Raw genomic sequence first — 16,520 nt, 5'->3', positions numbered from 1 at the left:
GGGGGGGGGGGGGGGGGAAGTGAGGGGTGCGCAGCAGCTGGATCCCATCATTTGGCCCATAAGCATTACTGGAAGCAACAAAAAGTTCTCCTTTCCTACCAGTGTGCTGTGCCTGCTCCTTTAAGGACAGGTCCTGCTACTAGGAACTGCAACTTACCTTCTCACTGACAGGCCCCAATTGTTCCAATTGCTCCTGGAATTCAGAGAGTTTCTGCTCCTCAGATTCTCTTGAGTGTTTTAGAGTAAGGAGCTGAAATAAATCAAAACCAATTAAGTTTGTCATCCCTTTTCCCTGTTTCAGCCAGTCCCAGACCTTTCCCTGCTTCAGAAGAATCAGTAATGGTCAGCACAGTAGTCCAAGCAATAGCTACAGAATTTTTTTTACTAGCCAATTTTGGTCTGAAGTTGGCATGTCCCCTTTGCTGTGCAGAAAGCCTGCTAATTTGATGACAACCCTCTACCTAAAAACCCAACCAACCTGGTGCAAGAGGAGCCAAGTCCACAGAAATCCTGCAGCCAGAGACAACTGCAACTCTTCTGAGGAGTAGGAAATCGAAAGAATGAAGCACCCAGAGCTGGTAAGAGATTGTTTCATGATTCCCCAAAACACCATTCACACCAACACCACTGAGGAATGTGGTGGAGCAAGAAGTGCATGTACCAGCTGTTTTTCTTCTTGCTGTGTTTCATTAGTAAGGGATGAAAGTTTACCTTTTCTTCCAGCTGGATGACCTTCTGCTGTTGAGAGTCTCTCTGTTCACACACCTCTTGATATTGTCGTAAGTGCTGCTCCTTGGCAGAGGCCAGCATGCGCTCACACTTGGCTTCCCACTGGGACTCCAGCTCCGTCTGGACAAGTGACAACTACCCATGGAGGAAGAGACACTTGATGCTTACAGCCACACCCAAAAGCAGAGGATATTGTGGGATGGGAAAACACTTGCATCTGTGTCTATCATTCCAGAGTTGGTACTTCAAATCCTGCAGTATTTTCCCCTACCCACCTTCCCTATGCAAAGCACAGTTTCAGCATCCATGTTCTCCAGGGCTGTTCTGCATATCTGGCTCACATCTCAGCCCCTGGCCTCACCATTTTCCTGTGGCTATGTGAAGGAGCCCCACTCACCTTTTACCTCTACCAAGAGGCAGAATATTGGTCAACTATCTTATTTCCCACTGACTTTTTAAATGGGCCACCAATTTTCACCACTCCCCTGGCTGTGGTAAAGATGGGAGACTCCTCTTAGCTTACTTCCAGAAGCATAAGTATTCTTTGATCAGTGTCACTTGGTCTGTCAGGCCAAGCAGAGGAAATTTTGCTACCATGAGAACATAGGTTGCTTCCATTTTCCTACAGCCACACAAGAACCTGCTGCAGATCACAACCTACTGGTTGTAGTCAAATGCCTTCTTTTATGACTGCCTGGGTCACTTTTTTTTCTTATTGGACTCAACAGGAAGACTCCTGGAGCTGAAGGCAGAGCCCACAGACTAACAACATAGTTTAAAGGATATGCAAAGGGGAGGCATTGGATACTATGTGCTAGGTTATATTAGCCTCGTTAAAAGTAAAACAGGAAGTGATTTATTTTACCCACTGAATAAATGAAGCATTCATGTTAATCTCTGATCTAGAGTCAACTGAGCTTGAGTTACAAGTCATGTAAACTTATCTGCTAGAGAGTACCTTCCTCACCTGCTCTGCTGCTGCTTGGTCAGTTGATGTCCGAGCCTTTTTCAGGAGCTGCCGAAGCTTGTCCAGTTCTTCCTGGTAGGATTTACGGATCTCATCCATCTCTTCCTCTGCTTGGCCTCTCTCCAGAAGGGATTTCTTTTTCCTCTCTGCAAGGTTCTGGAGCATACAGCATGGTATGTAAGGCAATGTAAGGCTGTTCTCTCCTTGGGCTCTGTATTTGCTACAGTGGGGGATTCTCACCAATGTAAATAAAATCTAGATACTAACTATCTTGTTGCTTAACTATTATATACTACCATTAATATATCAGGTGCTTTAAAACCCTGGAGACCTGTTCTCTAATCCAACAATCCATGCTATAGTTGGCAGGTAGGGTGAATTCTAACATGGCAACTCCGTCTCAAGTGTCTGCTGTGGCAAAAAGCCACCTTGGTTTCTCCCCAAAAATCTCTGCCCTGTGACACTGTGATTTAAATCTCTGTGCTGCGACCATTCAATTAGGATGGGCCCAGCACACAGGGGACCACACCCTCAGCCTGTCTCTTTAGGGAACTGGAGCTGGCTGCATTCCTGAGGGAGGGGGAAACCTGCTCCCTCTGCCTACGTGACTTGCATCACTTACCTGGGTAAGGGGTTTCTACCTGGGGAGCTGGAATCTGCCCGGTAACAGGTGATGCATTTCAGATTGGTTGGCTGACAGCCAACTGGGGCTGACCTCCGCTGGCCCAGGTGAATGAGGTCACAGGGGCTATATAAGTTAGGACGGGGAAGGAGGCGGTCTCTCCTCTCCGGCCATGAGGTGACGCAGCAGCCAGGCAGGGGACAGAGAAGCCTTAACATCTGAAACTGGCTCTCTCCCCCCAAACTCACGAGCTAGGAACCGCCTGCCTCCAAAGGGAAACTTCACCTGCCTTTGGAAGATGCTTGTGAGTAAGCTACTCAATCTGATTAGATATTTAGCTGGAAGTATCACAGATGCGTAATCAAAAGGCTACCACAGCCAGACTGTTTGCTCTTTAGGATTTCTAGATACTGCTCAATCCTGTACCTTAGTTTACCCTACCCCCTGTAATCAATAAAGTTCTCCTTTTTGACTGGTGTGGGAGACTTATTGAGGGGTGGGTCTAAATTATGCCTAAGAGACCCCCTTAGGTCTGCAGACTAAGGGAGACTTTCCTTTTTGCCCCCGGACTTGAGGAAGTACCCCAAGTGCCTGTATTGGGTCGAGTACCTGTAGGACTATTAGGCCTGTGTTTCCCCGAGGATACAGGGCCGAGACAGTCCACTCTCGGGGTGGTGGAGGCACGTTACCCCCAGACTAGCCCCTAGGGAGGCATTCGGAGCCTGGAAGGTGGGCGGGCGCAGGGAGGTGGGCGGCTTGACACAGGAGCGCCCCATACTGGCCCGCCTCACGTGGTGGAAACAGCGGAGGGATATGAATACCCAGCTGTGTTCCTGAGGTGGGATTCTCTGCACCTGCCACACCTGCATCAAGAACACTGGATTAGTTTCCAGCAGCCATATGGAATGCTGCATCACCTCCAACAGGCTGGTACCTGGGACATACCTTTTCCAAATTCTCCTTTTCTACTTTCAGGTCTGCTAGCTCTTCCTCCAGCACTGTAACTTTCATCTCCAGCTGCCTACGGCTCTGCCTCTCCACCTTGAATTTAGTTTGAGTGTCTTCAGAAATTTCTTGGAGTTCTGCAAACAACACATACTATTTTGGTTTCAGCACTATATTTCAGGGTTAATACATCTGAGGAAAAAAGCTTACAGCATACAGCCAGATTAGAAAACAAAAGGATTTGGTGGCTGCAGAGGGAAAACAGAACCTGCTAAACCTCTTGTATGGGGGTAACCCCAATTTCTTTAAGTGGGATTACTGGATCTCCATATTGTTTTCAAATCTAAAACATTCTTACCACCAGTGAATGCACCAATACAATTACAAAGGTTTAGTCACATCTCAACAAGGGTTAGAAAGCATCAGCTCTCCACACATTCTTTTCCTGGGCTCGCTTCTTGGGCTAGCTTCTCAGAAGGTCTTACTGACCACCTTGCGATAGATGGCTCATATATAGAGTCAAACTTATATTTTACTGAGACTCCCAAGAGGCATAACTATCTTTGTGCAGCATTCCTTGGGCCGGAACCTGAGGAAAAAAAAGAGCCAGATAGCTACCCCAGAAAGAGTTAAATATGTAGAGCTCACACAAAGGGAACAGCAAGACAAAAAGAAATGCAGCTCAAATGAAATCATGCACACTGCAGTTCAGTGCTCCTTGCCCCAAAAGGAGGGGGAAGAAACTGAACATGAATTTTCTAGAGCTGGTCAACTCTTTTCTCAGCCCACTGCCCTCATATAATTTCAACTTCAATAGTCTTTCAGTTAGAAACAGGGCACTCTCTTACAAGTTTTCTTCATGGTACATTTCTAGGTCTTTCATGGAAGTGCTTGTGGTCCTGAATTCAGATGGTATGCACCCATTAGCTGTGCAGATACTGCAAAGTGCATTAGCTTGTTTACAGCAGTATTTGTAAAGTAAAAGTATAACTCTTCAGCTAGGATGGAGAGAAAGTGTTCAAACCGGCCAAGTTAAATGACCCAGAAAAAAACAGATTTAGTTTCTGTGATTAGCTACTTAGTGACTGTTAAATAAAAATTACCATGTGACCCAAACCTGTATCTGTGTACAAAGGACTACAATCTGATGCAATTTACTACAGCAGAACCAAACAAGTTACAAAACAGATTCTTACTGGACTTGGATAGCTGCTGTCCTATAATTAGCCCCTTGCTGATTAACACAAGGGACATGGGTATTCTCCAATAATCTGAGCAAGGCTCCCAACCTGTGGAAATCAGGATGTCTCCCAATTTATATGAAGATCACCAGTAAAAATTAAAAAAATTTTTCTAGGCATCATAAACATGAAAACCTCAAGCATGTGATTTACTAAATATCCTGATACTGTAAAAATATTTGGGCACTGAATAAGGACGAGCAATGCCTCATGTAGTTAAGTGGAAGACACCTGGGAGTTAGCTGTTTTAAGGAGCAGTTTCTGGCCAAGAAAGGGCGATTCAGAACTTTTGCTCAAAGCTACTCTAATCCTGCCACCTTGATGCCAGAACAGGATTTGAACATTGGCTTGTGCACCTCTATTTTTTTGTTGCTAGTTTTCAAACGTACTTTCTGCCAGGGAGCCTACCGAAGCCAAAGCAATCAGAAGTCACCCTAAGGGCTAACAAGGACAGGAGGGGGTGTGTATCTAACTCCCAAAAGCTGCCAAGAATGAACATTTCATCTAAATGCAATACATACAGCCAGAACATTGTGTGTAGTTCTAGGATGGAACACTACCAATCCCTGAAGCATATCTTTAGATCCTTTGAGATAAGTGGTATATAAAGTTCAAGCTGTCTTTGCTGAAGCGTAGTCGCATGACCAACGTTCTGGTCTTCAGCATTCTTTGGGAGAGCCCACCACACTCAATGGATAAAACTTTAAAAAAAATCAAGCCCTATGCCTTTTGGTGTACCTATTTAAATCTGTCTTAGCTCTGAAACCAAGAGTTTACATCTGGTAGGCTGAATGTTGCATAAGCAGGTACCCTTTGAGGCCACCCTAATGAGTCCATGGATTGGCATGCAGCAGGAAGGCTAAGAACTGATTTGCCCATACAGCCAGAACTCCATCTCTCAGCTTGGGACTGAAGGAGCCAAACGGGGAGCTATGTCATAGTAAATGCCTGGTCATATTTAGCAATGAAACCCACAGCCACTGAAGTAGTTATCGGTCACCCACCACCCACACAGTTAATCCTCAAACAGAAAACAAGGCTGTTACCTAAGCAATAAAACCAACCTCCCCAAGTCCTTACCAGCTAGCTGTGCTTGCAGTTTGTTGAGCTGCACCTCATGTCTCTCTGCTTCCTGCAGGGCTGAGGTCAGCTGGCTGCGCAGATCCATTTCCTTCTTTTGGTGAGCTGTCAGTTCCAACTGAAGACGGGAGACCTGTGCTGTGGCAGCAGCCAACTCCTCTGCAATTTTGGCCTGTAGCACAGAACCAGGGAGGGAGGCAAAGAAAAGAGCATATTAAGTACTTGGAGTGCCTTTAGTAGTGTCTGAGAAGTTTGCTCATAGTGCACAGCTAATAAGGTGCAAATGCCCACAATCATGCCTAGTTTGCATGAACTAGGTGGCAGGACCGCATTGCCATTAGAAATGGAACATTCACCAAATTATAGGCTCAATAATGAAATGTTGCACATTGATCCAATGTCCACAAGCTACTCCATACTAGCATTAGGAAAGACCTTGTGCCATCCTTTAGAACTTTGTGGACCCTATTTGAACACATCCCCCCTGACTGTAGAGGATTCCCTATTTTAAGAGGGCTACCCAAAGCTGGCAAAGCCTCATCATCAAATCAGGTTGAGAGAAATCACTTAGGGAAGTTATTTTCCATAGAAATTTTACATTCACAAACTACTGAGGTACTTTCCCCTAGGTGACTGCTTTTCAGGCTTGCTGCTGGTCAGTATCAGCTAAAAATGTGACTGCTCACATTAAACCTATGAAAAATAGCCCCTTTTGCCTAGGTATACACAGTTTCCTAAAGGACACAGATTAGGCGCCAGGGTAGTAAGCTTACAACTTCGCAGTTCAGTCTATTCTAAAAAACCCAAAAAACAAACACCTGGCCTTCCTGGTTTATTACACAGGTGAAAGAGAAGAGATGAGGCTCACACGGAGATAAAACCGTTTGGGATGGGCAGTTATCAGACAGATTATTTTCTTTAGAGATAACTTTCTTCTACTATCAGCCCTTGTAACATTAACGCTGAATGCGTGCTTCACTTCCTTGTGGACACTACACCATGCGAAGATACTCCTTGCACAGTGCCTGCAATATTGTATGCCCCTGACAGATTACTGTCAAGTTCTTACATTTGGATGCTAACCAAGACAGTGACTCTCAGAAAAAGATAGATACTAGTAAGGTTGTTGAAGAACTTGTTAAATCACGCATTACATGGGCTCAAATCAAAAGAAGAGAGATATTAATTCCAGCTCCAACTCTTGTGAAGCAGGGCCAAAATTCATAAAGGATATACTGCAGAGACAGACTGCCTGCCTCCAGAAGCCTTACTTATAGTAGGCCCCTATGTTATTCTCTTCAGTGCAGGGACAGTACTTTTTGGCAGGGGAAGAAATGGGAGTTAAATGGGTGCTGGCTCCTACCCTGGGAGTCTTTAAGAGGAAGCTTGATGCCTACCTAGCTGGGATCATTTGAGCCCAGCTTTTTCTCCTGCCCTGGCAGGGGGTCGGACTTGAAGATCTATAAGGTCTCTTCCGGCCCTACTTCTGTGATTCTATGAAATCATTTTAGCCATTTGAATAGTGAAAGGATGGAGACTGGCTCATTTGGGGAGCTTAAATACAACAGCCCAAAGCATTGTTTCAAAATAGGAAAGTTTCACAGAAGTAAGTCTGCTTTCCTGCTGTTTTTTGGAAGTTGGTAAGAGGCAGCCTTTTTTCTTCATAGTTTCACATGAAAAATTTAACCACATACAGTAATGTTCTGTTTAACACACAATTCAATTCTCAGTGCAGGGAATTCAACTTTGCCCATATAGGTTTATTTCTGCCCTTAGGGACCGAGTTTTGCTTTTGTTTTTCCTTATTACATGAACATACATTCTGCCACTTGGGGGTGGAAATGATTCTGGCTGCTACATAACCAAGATGCATCTTAGAAATCCTCTCAGAAGTAAAGAATCACAGTGATGTCACTCCGAAGTACAAAACTGTCTTCCAAGTCTAAAAGCAGAAATTCAAGAAAAGCAATTTTATGAAATACCTATGAGTAACTATCTAGCCCACAAGACAGCTGGGCTAAAACTGCTTGGGACAAATGACCTGTAGACTATGGGAAAGAAACCCCAATCATCTAGACAGTCAGTGGACACTCTGCCTCACCTGGTCCCAGCCCCGATCCACTGGCAGCATGTGCTGGGAAGAGAAAGCAGTGAGTGGAAACGAGAAGGGTTGAGAACACAAAATAGAATAGCAAAAGCATTAATCACTATTAGAACAGCTACGTACTGCATTATAGGAACCCATGATGTTACAGGAGAAGCATTTAATTCATTTCCTGCAAGCTGCAGAAGCCTGAAGACAAAACAATAGTGAAGCCATTTTCAAAAAGCAAGACACTAAGCCCTTTCCAATGCGGCTCTATTTCATGCAATACGGTCCAATGAAATCAGCAGACTGGAAGCCAATAATGCCCACACTCTCTACTGCCATTGTTATCACTACACTGTTATGAGAAGAAGGAGTATCACCCACTATGAAGCATGGTAAGGTTTAATTAAAAGCTACGACATGCTCAGTAGGGCCAGGTAGAACTGTATTACTCAAGAAGTTACACATATACTGCTCCTCAGTGACTGTGCAGAGACCTGGGTCATACCAGAAGAGAGGGGCCTATTACCAATTTATATACAAAGAGAGCAGAGAATCTGCGTGTTCTACAATTGTCTCCTCTAGTCCTATTATTCAAACCTTCTCTTGGAAATCTTTCTCCACTGCAAAAACTGAGATAAGTGTACCAGAGCAAACCAAAGATAGAAGAATACAAAAAAGTGAAGGGAAGCCAGAGCTTCCACCAATACAGCTGGCTAGTCCTTGAAATCAGAGAGCTCATCCAGTGCAAATCACAACTCCACTAGGAGGTGCTGATCATCAGTTACTGCATCAGGCAGAGCTTCAATAAAGGCGAGACCAAGGATGGATCCCCTGAAGAAGGTCTCTAACTTTTTTTTTTAAAGTTACTGATGACCTCAATCTGTGAATGGTACCTGGTTGGAGCATCTTTCTGATTCTGTATGCTTTATTAGTTCTTGTTTGACCTGGTCTGTTGCTTGAGAAACCATCCCAGGATAGCACCCTTTAAACTTCAGGTAAAAATTTATCATAGCTTAAAAACAGCTAAAAGGTATCCACCTCTTATGAATGCTCCAAGTCATTGTCAGAGGCAGGAGGAAAATGCATTATGATTAAGCTTCATGTTTGGGAGTGCACAACAAGGGATTGAAAAATCAGAGTTAGTCTGGTATAATTTTAAATTTAAAAATGTAAGTAGAAAAGATCATGAGATCACTCTCCACACACACTCTCCAAAAGTAGTATACCAGAATGAGCTAGGACCTTACATTTGCTTCTTTATAGGCCAGAAAAAGAACACAGGTTCATTTATCTGGCTTTGAAGTTCTTAATGGTCTTTTCTATGCCACTGCTATTAGAAGTGATTGATATTTACCTTCTACAAAGATACTACTATTTCTCCATTACATTTCAGTAGCTGCTATTAAGATCTCTCGAGGGTAAACCATTCTGCTGACACAGACTAGATTACATGAATGCTTAGCCAAACCCAAGCTTTTTAAGTAGAAAGCAGCTTCTCAAGTAATCACAGTACAATGAAGTAGTCAAGGCCCTGCTAATGTAAAGTACCTTTTACCCCAATTTAAAAGAGTTCCTAAACTATGACAGCATTAAGCCCTACAGAAAATGCAATGCAAATGATGTAGTAATGGGGTCCCTATATACAGGATTACAGCAAACCTACTGGTAACAGTTTTTTTTAAATTTGCTCTCCCAAAGGCATTTCTGATTTTCTGCTGATTACATCAGGGATCACCTGCTACTTGTGCACCAGATGTACTTGAAAGCCCTCTTTACAGCCACAGTCAAAGTTCTACACTTCTGCTCACTGCCTGGCTAGTTTTACCTTCTCCTGTTCTGCATGCAACACTCTTGCCTGTGTGTTCTCATTTGTTGTTTGCAGTGAGCTGTTTCTTTTTTCCATCAGCAGGTTGCTCTGTTCAACACACCTGGAAGAGAAGGCGAAATGAGTGCCATGAGCACATACACAAGAAGAGGATTTGAAATGAAAGCCCCTGACACAGGAAAGGTGATATTACAAAGCCTCCTCCTCACAAGAGTAAGTTCCAGAATAATTTTGTGTTCCACTATTCTCTCTCCTGCCCAGGGCAGGGGGTTGGACTTGAGTCCCTTCCAACTCTGTATCTATGAAATGTCTTAAATACAAATGCATCTGGGCTTTGGAAGGAGTATGATGAATCTGCAGTTAGGGACAGATGAGCTCATTTAGGACATCTACTCCATCGTTCCCCATTGCAGCAGTGTTCCTGAAGCACAATCAGATGTTTGACAGCCCAAGTAATAAAGCTTTCACTGCCTTCCTTGGGAGACTATCCTTCTCTGAATGCCCTTGATGGGATTTGCATGAACACTGATGGTACCTACTCCAGTCGAGTGGAAGAGGTTACAGAAGGATGGACAAGAGCATTACGTATTGGAGGACCTTCCTTTCAGTTAAGTCAACAGCAGATGTGCCATTCAGCAACCAGGTCTTTTGGTCTGAGGTCTACAGCTAGGGGTCTACTGAAGGCAAAGCAGCTGCCCACTGACTTGCTGCAAGGGGGCATCTGGCACACAGCCCACTCCCCATCTCCTCCCAGTAGACTGCACAGCTGGACACAGTGACCACAAGGGCTGCTGGCTTCCTAGAGGGAGCCAACATTTTATTTTCAGTGAGTTTTTTCTCCTCCCCCACGGAGCCCACCAAAAGCACAATTTTGATAGGTCCACCTATAGTGGACAATAGCCTTATCTTTCCTACAGCTCACCTCTGATTCCGTTCAATCAGTTCACTGATCTTCTCGTTCTGCTCCTCAATCCGGCTGCTCTTCTCAAATATCTCCTGCTTCAACCTCTCATTTTCCTAAAAATGCAACAGCGTTGAGAGGGCCATTTTATTTGGAATGTCCTAGAGAATGCTGCCTATAGCTGGCTTCTTCATTATCAGAATAAATTAGAAATAATGGTTGTTTGGAAGAGCTGGCAAGGTTAGCCTAGAACAAAAACTACCCTCACCTGAATGATGCGCTGGATATTGCTCATGATCATGGAAGTTTCCATAGTAACTGAGGAAATGCTGGGCAGCAGCAAATTGTTGCCAGTGTTTTGTTTCTGGAACTCCTCCACCTGCGGATAAGTCATTAAAACCATACTTTAGTGGAGTATTCAGCAGTGGAATAGTCATATGTCTCTATACAAGGAACCATTTCAGCCAACTAATTGGTTCCACACAATGACTTGGAGCGACCATAGAATATGCATGAAGAGCTGCAATGCAAAGCACTATACGAAGGTTAAGATAAAAGAGCTTTTTCTCCACAAATTATCCTGAAATAACATACCTTTTTATAGCAGTCCAATCATTCTGAAGTAGTTAGCTATAATGGTGGAATTTTCACTAAAGTTACCATATCATTCACAAGCCAAATGCAGCACCTTAAAACGCTTCATCAGAGGATTTCCGAGACTGTGCATGGTGGGAGAGCAAGCAGCATCATCTCTCCCCTTTACATCAGGTCTCTTTACCTTGGCAGCTAGATGATCCATTTTATCAGCTACTTTGCTAACAGCCATTCTGATCTCAGTGTTTTGCTGTCGAGCTTCTGTCATTAAAAAGGAAGTAATGTCTCCAGATGCTAGAATGGAAAGGGGAGAGATTATCAGTTAAGGGTGGCAAAAAAACTCCAAACACACAAACAAAAGGATCAGCAGTTCAAAACCTGCTGCCTGCAATGGGGAATTTCTTCCTAAAAGCCAGAGATTAAGGTAATTGGGAAGGCAGAAGCTATGCTAATTGCTTTGACTGGCAGAGGTCAGGTCTATAGCTGCAAGAAACTAATGGGCTCAATTACACAGAAAGGAGAAATCCCACTTGGTTACATCTTTAACATCTATAGATCAGGACAGTAGTTAAATTTCAGCCATTGCAAGATAACCAAGGCAGTAAAGTAATTTTAAATTATACTGAAGGCCAACTAGCTATGTATGCACTTTGGAATAAGCCTAAAGAAGTTTTTTCTGCACTTATTCCAATTTCTTTTGCTAGACTTCTTCAGGGTTTGGGGGGGGAAAAACGTATACACTCAGGAACATGCTCCGACATTAAAAAGAAAATAGCATGAAAATAATAAGTACTCTAGACAGGACAGCTATATGGCTGCTTCGAATCTTGTGCAGATACTCACTACACAACTGTCTGCAACATACCAGTCAAGGCATTAGTTTTCATACAGTGCAGGCATATTTTCTTGACCTACCTTGGAAAGGTGCTGGATACATCTGTCCTACAGGCTGGAGTTGAGAAGCAGCTGCAGCAGTTTGCTGATAGGTAAATGGCATTCCTGCATATGGCTAAGGAAAGTCAAGAGTGAACAGATGTCACTTGACATTGTCTCTCTCAAGGAGTTTCATGCACTTATTTATCATGTCAAGCAAAGTGGGAAGGAAAGAGAAGCTCACTGCAGAGGGCAGAGTCTTGGGACCCATCTTGAATAACTGTGGCTGCTAAGAGAAAAAAGTATCAAGTCCACCCTCTTCTGTCTTATTTAGTTCTGAACAATACAACAAGCAGAAGCCACGTCACAGGAAAAAGTTAAATGATCTGAACAATTTGGTGTCAAATTCTGTTAACTCTATTTATTTTTTATTCCTGGTTATCAGGAATTGACCGTTTCATTCATTTGAAGAATGCTCCTAGAGGGAAGCCTATGTATACATGAGAACTGGGCAGAGTCCTCCTCATAGGAAGGTATACCAGGGGCCTTGTCTAGGCTAGTGCATAGTCTAGAACAGAGGCAGGCAATTATTTTGGGCAGAGGGCTGCTTACTGAGTTTTGGCAAGCTATCGAGGGCCACATGACTGGCAGCCCAGGGCAGATAAATATTAATTTTCTAAATTTTTTAGGGTTCTTGTGGGCCAGATAGAATGGCCTGGCAGGCTGCATCAGGCCCATGGGCTGCATTTTGCCCACCCCTGGTCTAGAAGCAGGGGCAGGTAAAATCTAGCCCCTGGGCTGGATCTGGCTGACAGTGGACTCCAATTCTCAGCAGCCCCTGCCCACATGGCTGGGGCCAGTCTCCATGGAGACCCAGCCACAGCTGTGCTGTGATAGCATGAAGCTGGTGTTGTCATAGAGACCGGCCCCAGCCATGCTGGCAGGGCAGGGGGCTGCTCTGGAGCTGCTGGGATCTTGCAGCAGGGACAACTTGGTCGAGGCCAGGGCAGAGCTGTGATCTGCAGTCTGCATGCTCTGGGCAGGGGTGCGCAGGCAGCGGATCGCAGCTCTGCCCTGGCTTCTTGCAGTGGTAACAATGTGGTCTCGAGCTGGGGCACAGCCACAATCCACTGCCTGCATACCCCTGCCTGGAGCGTGCAGACTGCTGATCATGGCTCTACCCTTACCCTGATCAAGCTGCCCCCACCACGAGATCCCAGCAGCTCCAGAGCAGCCCCCTACACTGTCCTGCTAGCGCAGCTGGGGCTGGTCCCTATGGCAATCCCAGTCTTGCTATCGCAGTGCAGCTGCAGCTAAGATCTCCATGGAGACCAGCCCCAGCCATGCAGGCAGGGGCTCCTGTGAAATGAAATCCGGCTGCCGGCTGGATCCGCTATTATGCCCCCCCGGGTTTAGAGACTGAAGAGTGCGCATTAAATCAAAACTCAATGTAAGCAATGCACATTTAGTACACAGCACTTTCAGTCCAGTGGTATCCATCAGTTTCCAGGCTTTTAACAGCAGCCTTTGATAATACCTTCCCCTTCATCATTTCTGGCATTACTTATTATGCAGCTAAAGGAAGCAGTTACATTAAGGAGACAGTAGAGCTGAAAGATTCTGTGCGCTTCAGCAGTTTATGCATTTAAGCATCAGTTCTCTCCACATTGGTTGTTACAATGTAAGCAATACATAAAAACTGGCACTGGGATTGTATTATGCCAGTGCTGCTAAACCATTTTGGCTGGCAGGCCAGATGGGCAACATCCAGTCCACCAGCAGGCCGAAGCTGGCTGGTGGTTCCGATCTGGCACAGGGAAATTGCAGTAAATCCCCATGTGGCTTTGCAGAAGGGGAAGGGTAGGGAGAGGGTGTGGCCCAGCCCCACAGGGAAGAGAGGCATGGCCTAATCTCAACCCAGCCCCATGGTGGGGAGGGGGCATAGTCTGGCCCCAACCTGTTACATGGGGCTTGGAGTTTGGGAATTTGGTGGTGGGGGAGGGTGGCTGTATTTATGGCCACTGCTCCCCTTCTGCCAAATTTCCTGCTCTGTAGGGGACCCTGCAGGCTGGATACAAATGGCTCTGCAGGCTGCATTTGGCCTGTGGGCCAGAGGTTGAGCACCCCTGTACTTGCAATTAAATTCATATTATGCACTTGGTTAATATGCATATAAGTGAAGCACTGGGTAATCAGGATTTAGACATGGCTCTTTTACTGTCCTTTTGTGCACAGGTTCTTAGAAGTTTTGCAGCTGCCACTACACTAATTACCAAGAAATCCTTTTGTTTGGTAATTGCTTTAGTTACTAGTGCTAATTTCCAGAGAGAATGGGAGCATGAAATATGAATAAAAACATCAAGATAAGCCACCTCAGGCACTGAGGGCTCAGCAGGACAAGACTCACATTCTTATCCTTCATTATAGTTGTGGAGTTCTTGCTCCCAGAAGTGAATAGCATATAGTTGTGCAAGCGCTGCCACTAGAGGTACTAGTGGTCTTCACAAAGTTGACTTCAGTACCTGAAAGTTCTGTACATTTCCAGGGACAGCTGGATGGGAATGGAGGGTGGCAGGCATTAAGGCAGCCGAAGGTGCTTGAAGGCCAGCGACAGCCGGCTGAAGTACTGAAAAGAAACAAGAAAGTCAGCTTAGTATGCCACTCTGATACCAATAGGTTACTTTAGCTGCCCAAGTAACATAAAGCATGTAGTGGTCCCATACACTCAAGTCAATTATAGTCACTAGGCAGACCAAGAATAATCCAAGCTGTCAACTCTCCTGTCTAAATGAAACCCAGGTGAGAAATACTCAAAGAGCACAATCATCACAATGTTCACTGCAATGTTGCCCTGAAGTTGAGTTCACAAGAGTGGTGGTACTTTTAACCCAAGTTGCCAGCTTAAGGAGGAGAAAGGTTTGCATTAATGCTTAAGTGCACATAGCTAGCTAGCAGACTATCATTGTGCCATAAGGATGCAGAGAGACTCCACTTGAGTGTTGCTTCCTTGTCTGTCCTTTTTGGGCACAAATCTGTTTCCAGGAGCACAAAGCAACAAAGAATGTGTCCCCAGCATCTCAGTGACAGCACAAATGCACGTGGTACCTGTACATACACGGCACCTGAAGTGCTACTTTGCGGCATGACTACACTTTCTCCAGTCTCAAGTAATAACAGGAAGGATGACCACTTGTATGACTTCATTATGAAGACACACCCCTAGGAGTTCAGTCTTTTATTACAAGAACTGGTCTCTTGAGCCAAAAGATGAGAGAGTAAAACAGGCTCATTAGGAACTGGGAAACCCCCATTCAGGCAGCAAGTACTTAATAAGAGGTTTTTCAGAACTAGTTTCCATTACTCATGCCCAAGCAAAAGAAACAAGTTACCTTGTGGTGTCATTGGAGGCAGTACTGCATGAGCTGGCTGTGAAGACTGTCTCACGGGGGATGAAGCCACTGGCTGCGCTGTTCCTCTTAGTGTATTTGGGTCCTAAAACATTTCCAGATTGTCAGTCAATTTCTGAGCTAGCAACTAAGCCAAGAGTTTGGATGCAAAATCATTCAACACCAGACATCAACATAACGACCCCATTTAAACCCAGAGAATTTAAGCTAGTTAAGAATGCTGGAAGCATCATATAGAACTTAGCTTCAAAGTTCCCATCACATACAACGTGTCCCAAACCTTAACAAAAGCAGACGGAGCTGCAGCTCTCTCACAGGTTATTTTCAAACTATATATTAGGAAGAATGACTGACTACAAATTCACCTCTATTTCTGAGTCACTGGAGTCTAGTTGGGCGCCAGTTGTCCCAGCAAGGAAAGGTAGCATAGGCTGTCCCATTTTAGCCATCCGAGAGATTAGTTTCGCTTTTGCTACATCAGGATTCTAGAAGAGACATTTGCAATTACTTTTACTCAGTACTTTATCTCAGGCTTGTATTGCTCTCCTGACACTAACCCTGACTACTGTGGCTCTATAAGGGCCATAATTCACAGATAGGCTCGCTAACCTAGTGAGGAAGGCTTTAAACTAGGTTTGCCAGGGGAATGGAGACCAAAGCCCTGAGGTAAGTGGGTGACCTGGAGAAAGAGCAAGCAGGAGGGGGCAACAGGAGAGGTGTTCTCATTCTTCCTGAGAAATCAGGGCAATCAACTAGTTGCTTTAGATGGCTGTAAACAAATGCACGGAGCCTGGGAAACAAACAGGAAGAATTAGAAGTCCTTGCACAGTCACAGAACTATGATACGACTGGAATAACAGAGACTTGGTGGGAGCTTGCATGACTGGAGCACTGTCATGGATGGGTATAATTAACTGTTCAAGAAGGACAGCCAGGGGAGAAGAGGAGGAGGAGTTGCACTTCATGTTAAAGGACATACGACTGCTCAGAGTTCCAGTATGAAACTGGAGATAGGGCTGTAAAAAGTCTCTGGGTTAGGGTCAGAGGATAGAGTAACAAGGGTGATGTCATGGTGGGGGTCTGCTATAGACCACCAAACCAGGATGAAGTGGTAGATGAAGCTTTCTTCAAACAGCAAGCAGAAGTTTCCCCAATCACAAGCCCTGGGTCTCATGGGAGACTTCAATCCTCCTGACACATGGGCGACTGCTGCCTCCTGAGTCAGGGGGGACACTTGCCCCCCC

At 44.9% G+C, this 16,520-nt stretch overlaps 1 protein-coding gene across 3 annotated transcripts in view; it reads right to left on the bottom strand.

Moving 5' to 3' along the window:
- The window catches only part of FKBP15 (FK506 binding protein 15), a 52,718-nt gene that overhangs the window by 8,358 nt on the left and 27,840 nt on the right, over nucleotides 1-16,520 (bottom strand). For all 3 annotated transcript variants that reach the window (XM_019510400.1, XM_019510399.1, XM_019510401.1), the window contains 13 exons: nucleotides 15,642-15,761; nucleotides 15,259-15,361; nucleotides 14,392-14,495; nucleotides 11,912-12,005; nucleotides 11,181-11,290; nucleotides 10,671-10,781; nucleotides 10,424-10,518; nucleotides 9,502-9,604; nucleotides 5,585-5,756; nucleotides 3,264-3,400; nucleotides 1,697-1,852; nucleotides 712-864; nucleotides 158-250 (listed from right to left, as the gene is read on the bottom strand). In XM_019510400.1, the coding sequence (XP_019365945.1) occupies nucleotides 158-250; nucleotides 712-864; nucleotides 1,697-1,852; nucleotides 3,264-3,400; nucleotides 5,585-5,756; nucleotides 9,502-9,604; nucleotides 10,424-10,518; nucleotides 10,671-10,781; nucleotides 11,181-11,290; nucleotides 11,912-12,005; nucleotides 14,392-14,495; nucleotides 15,259-15,361; nucleotides 15,642-15,761 (1,551 nt within the window). The remainder of the gene's footprint in view (nucleotides 1-157; nucleotides 251-711; nucleotides 865-1,696; nucleotides 1,853-3,263; nucleotides 3,401-5,584; nucleotides 5,757-9,501; nucleotides 9,605-10,423; nucleotides 10,519-10,670; nucleotides 10,782-11,180; nucleotides 11,291-11,911; nucleotides 12,006-14,391; nucleotides 14,496-15,258; nucleotides 15,362-15,641; nucleotides 15,762-16,520) is intronic.

Source organism: Gavialis gangeticus, unplaced genomic scaffold (genome assembly GCF_001723915.1).
Source record: "Gavialis gangeticus isolate Ggan-Ray unplaced genomic scaffold, GavGan_comp1, whole genome shotgun sequence".
In the NCBI taxonomy this organism is placed as follows: Eukaryota; Metazoa; Chordata; order Crocodylia; family Gavialidae; genus Gavialis; species Gavialis gangeticus.
This window is presented reverse-complemented; position numbering and strand designations above follow the sequence as displayed.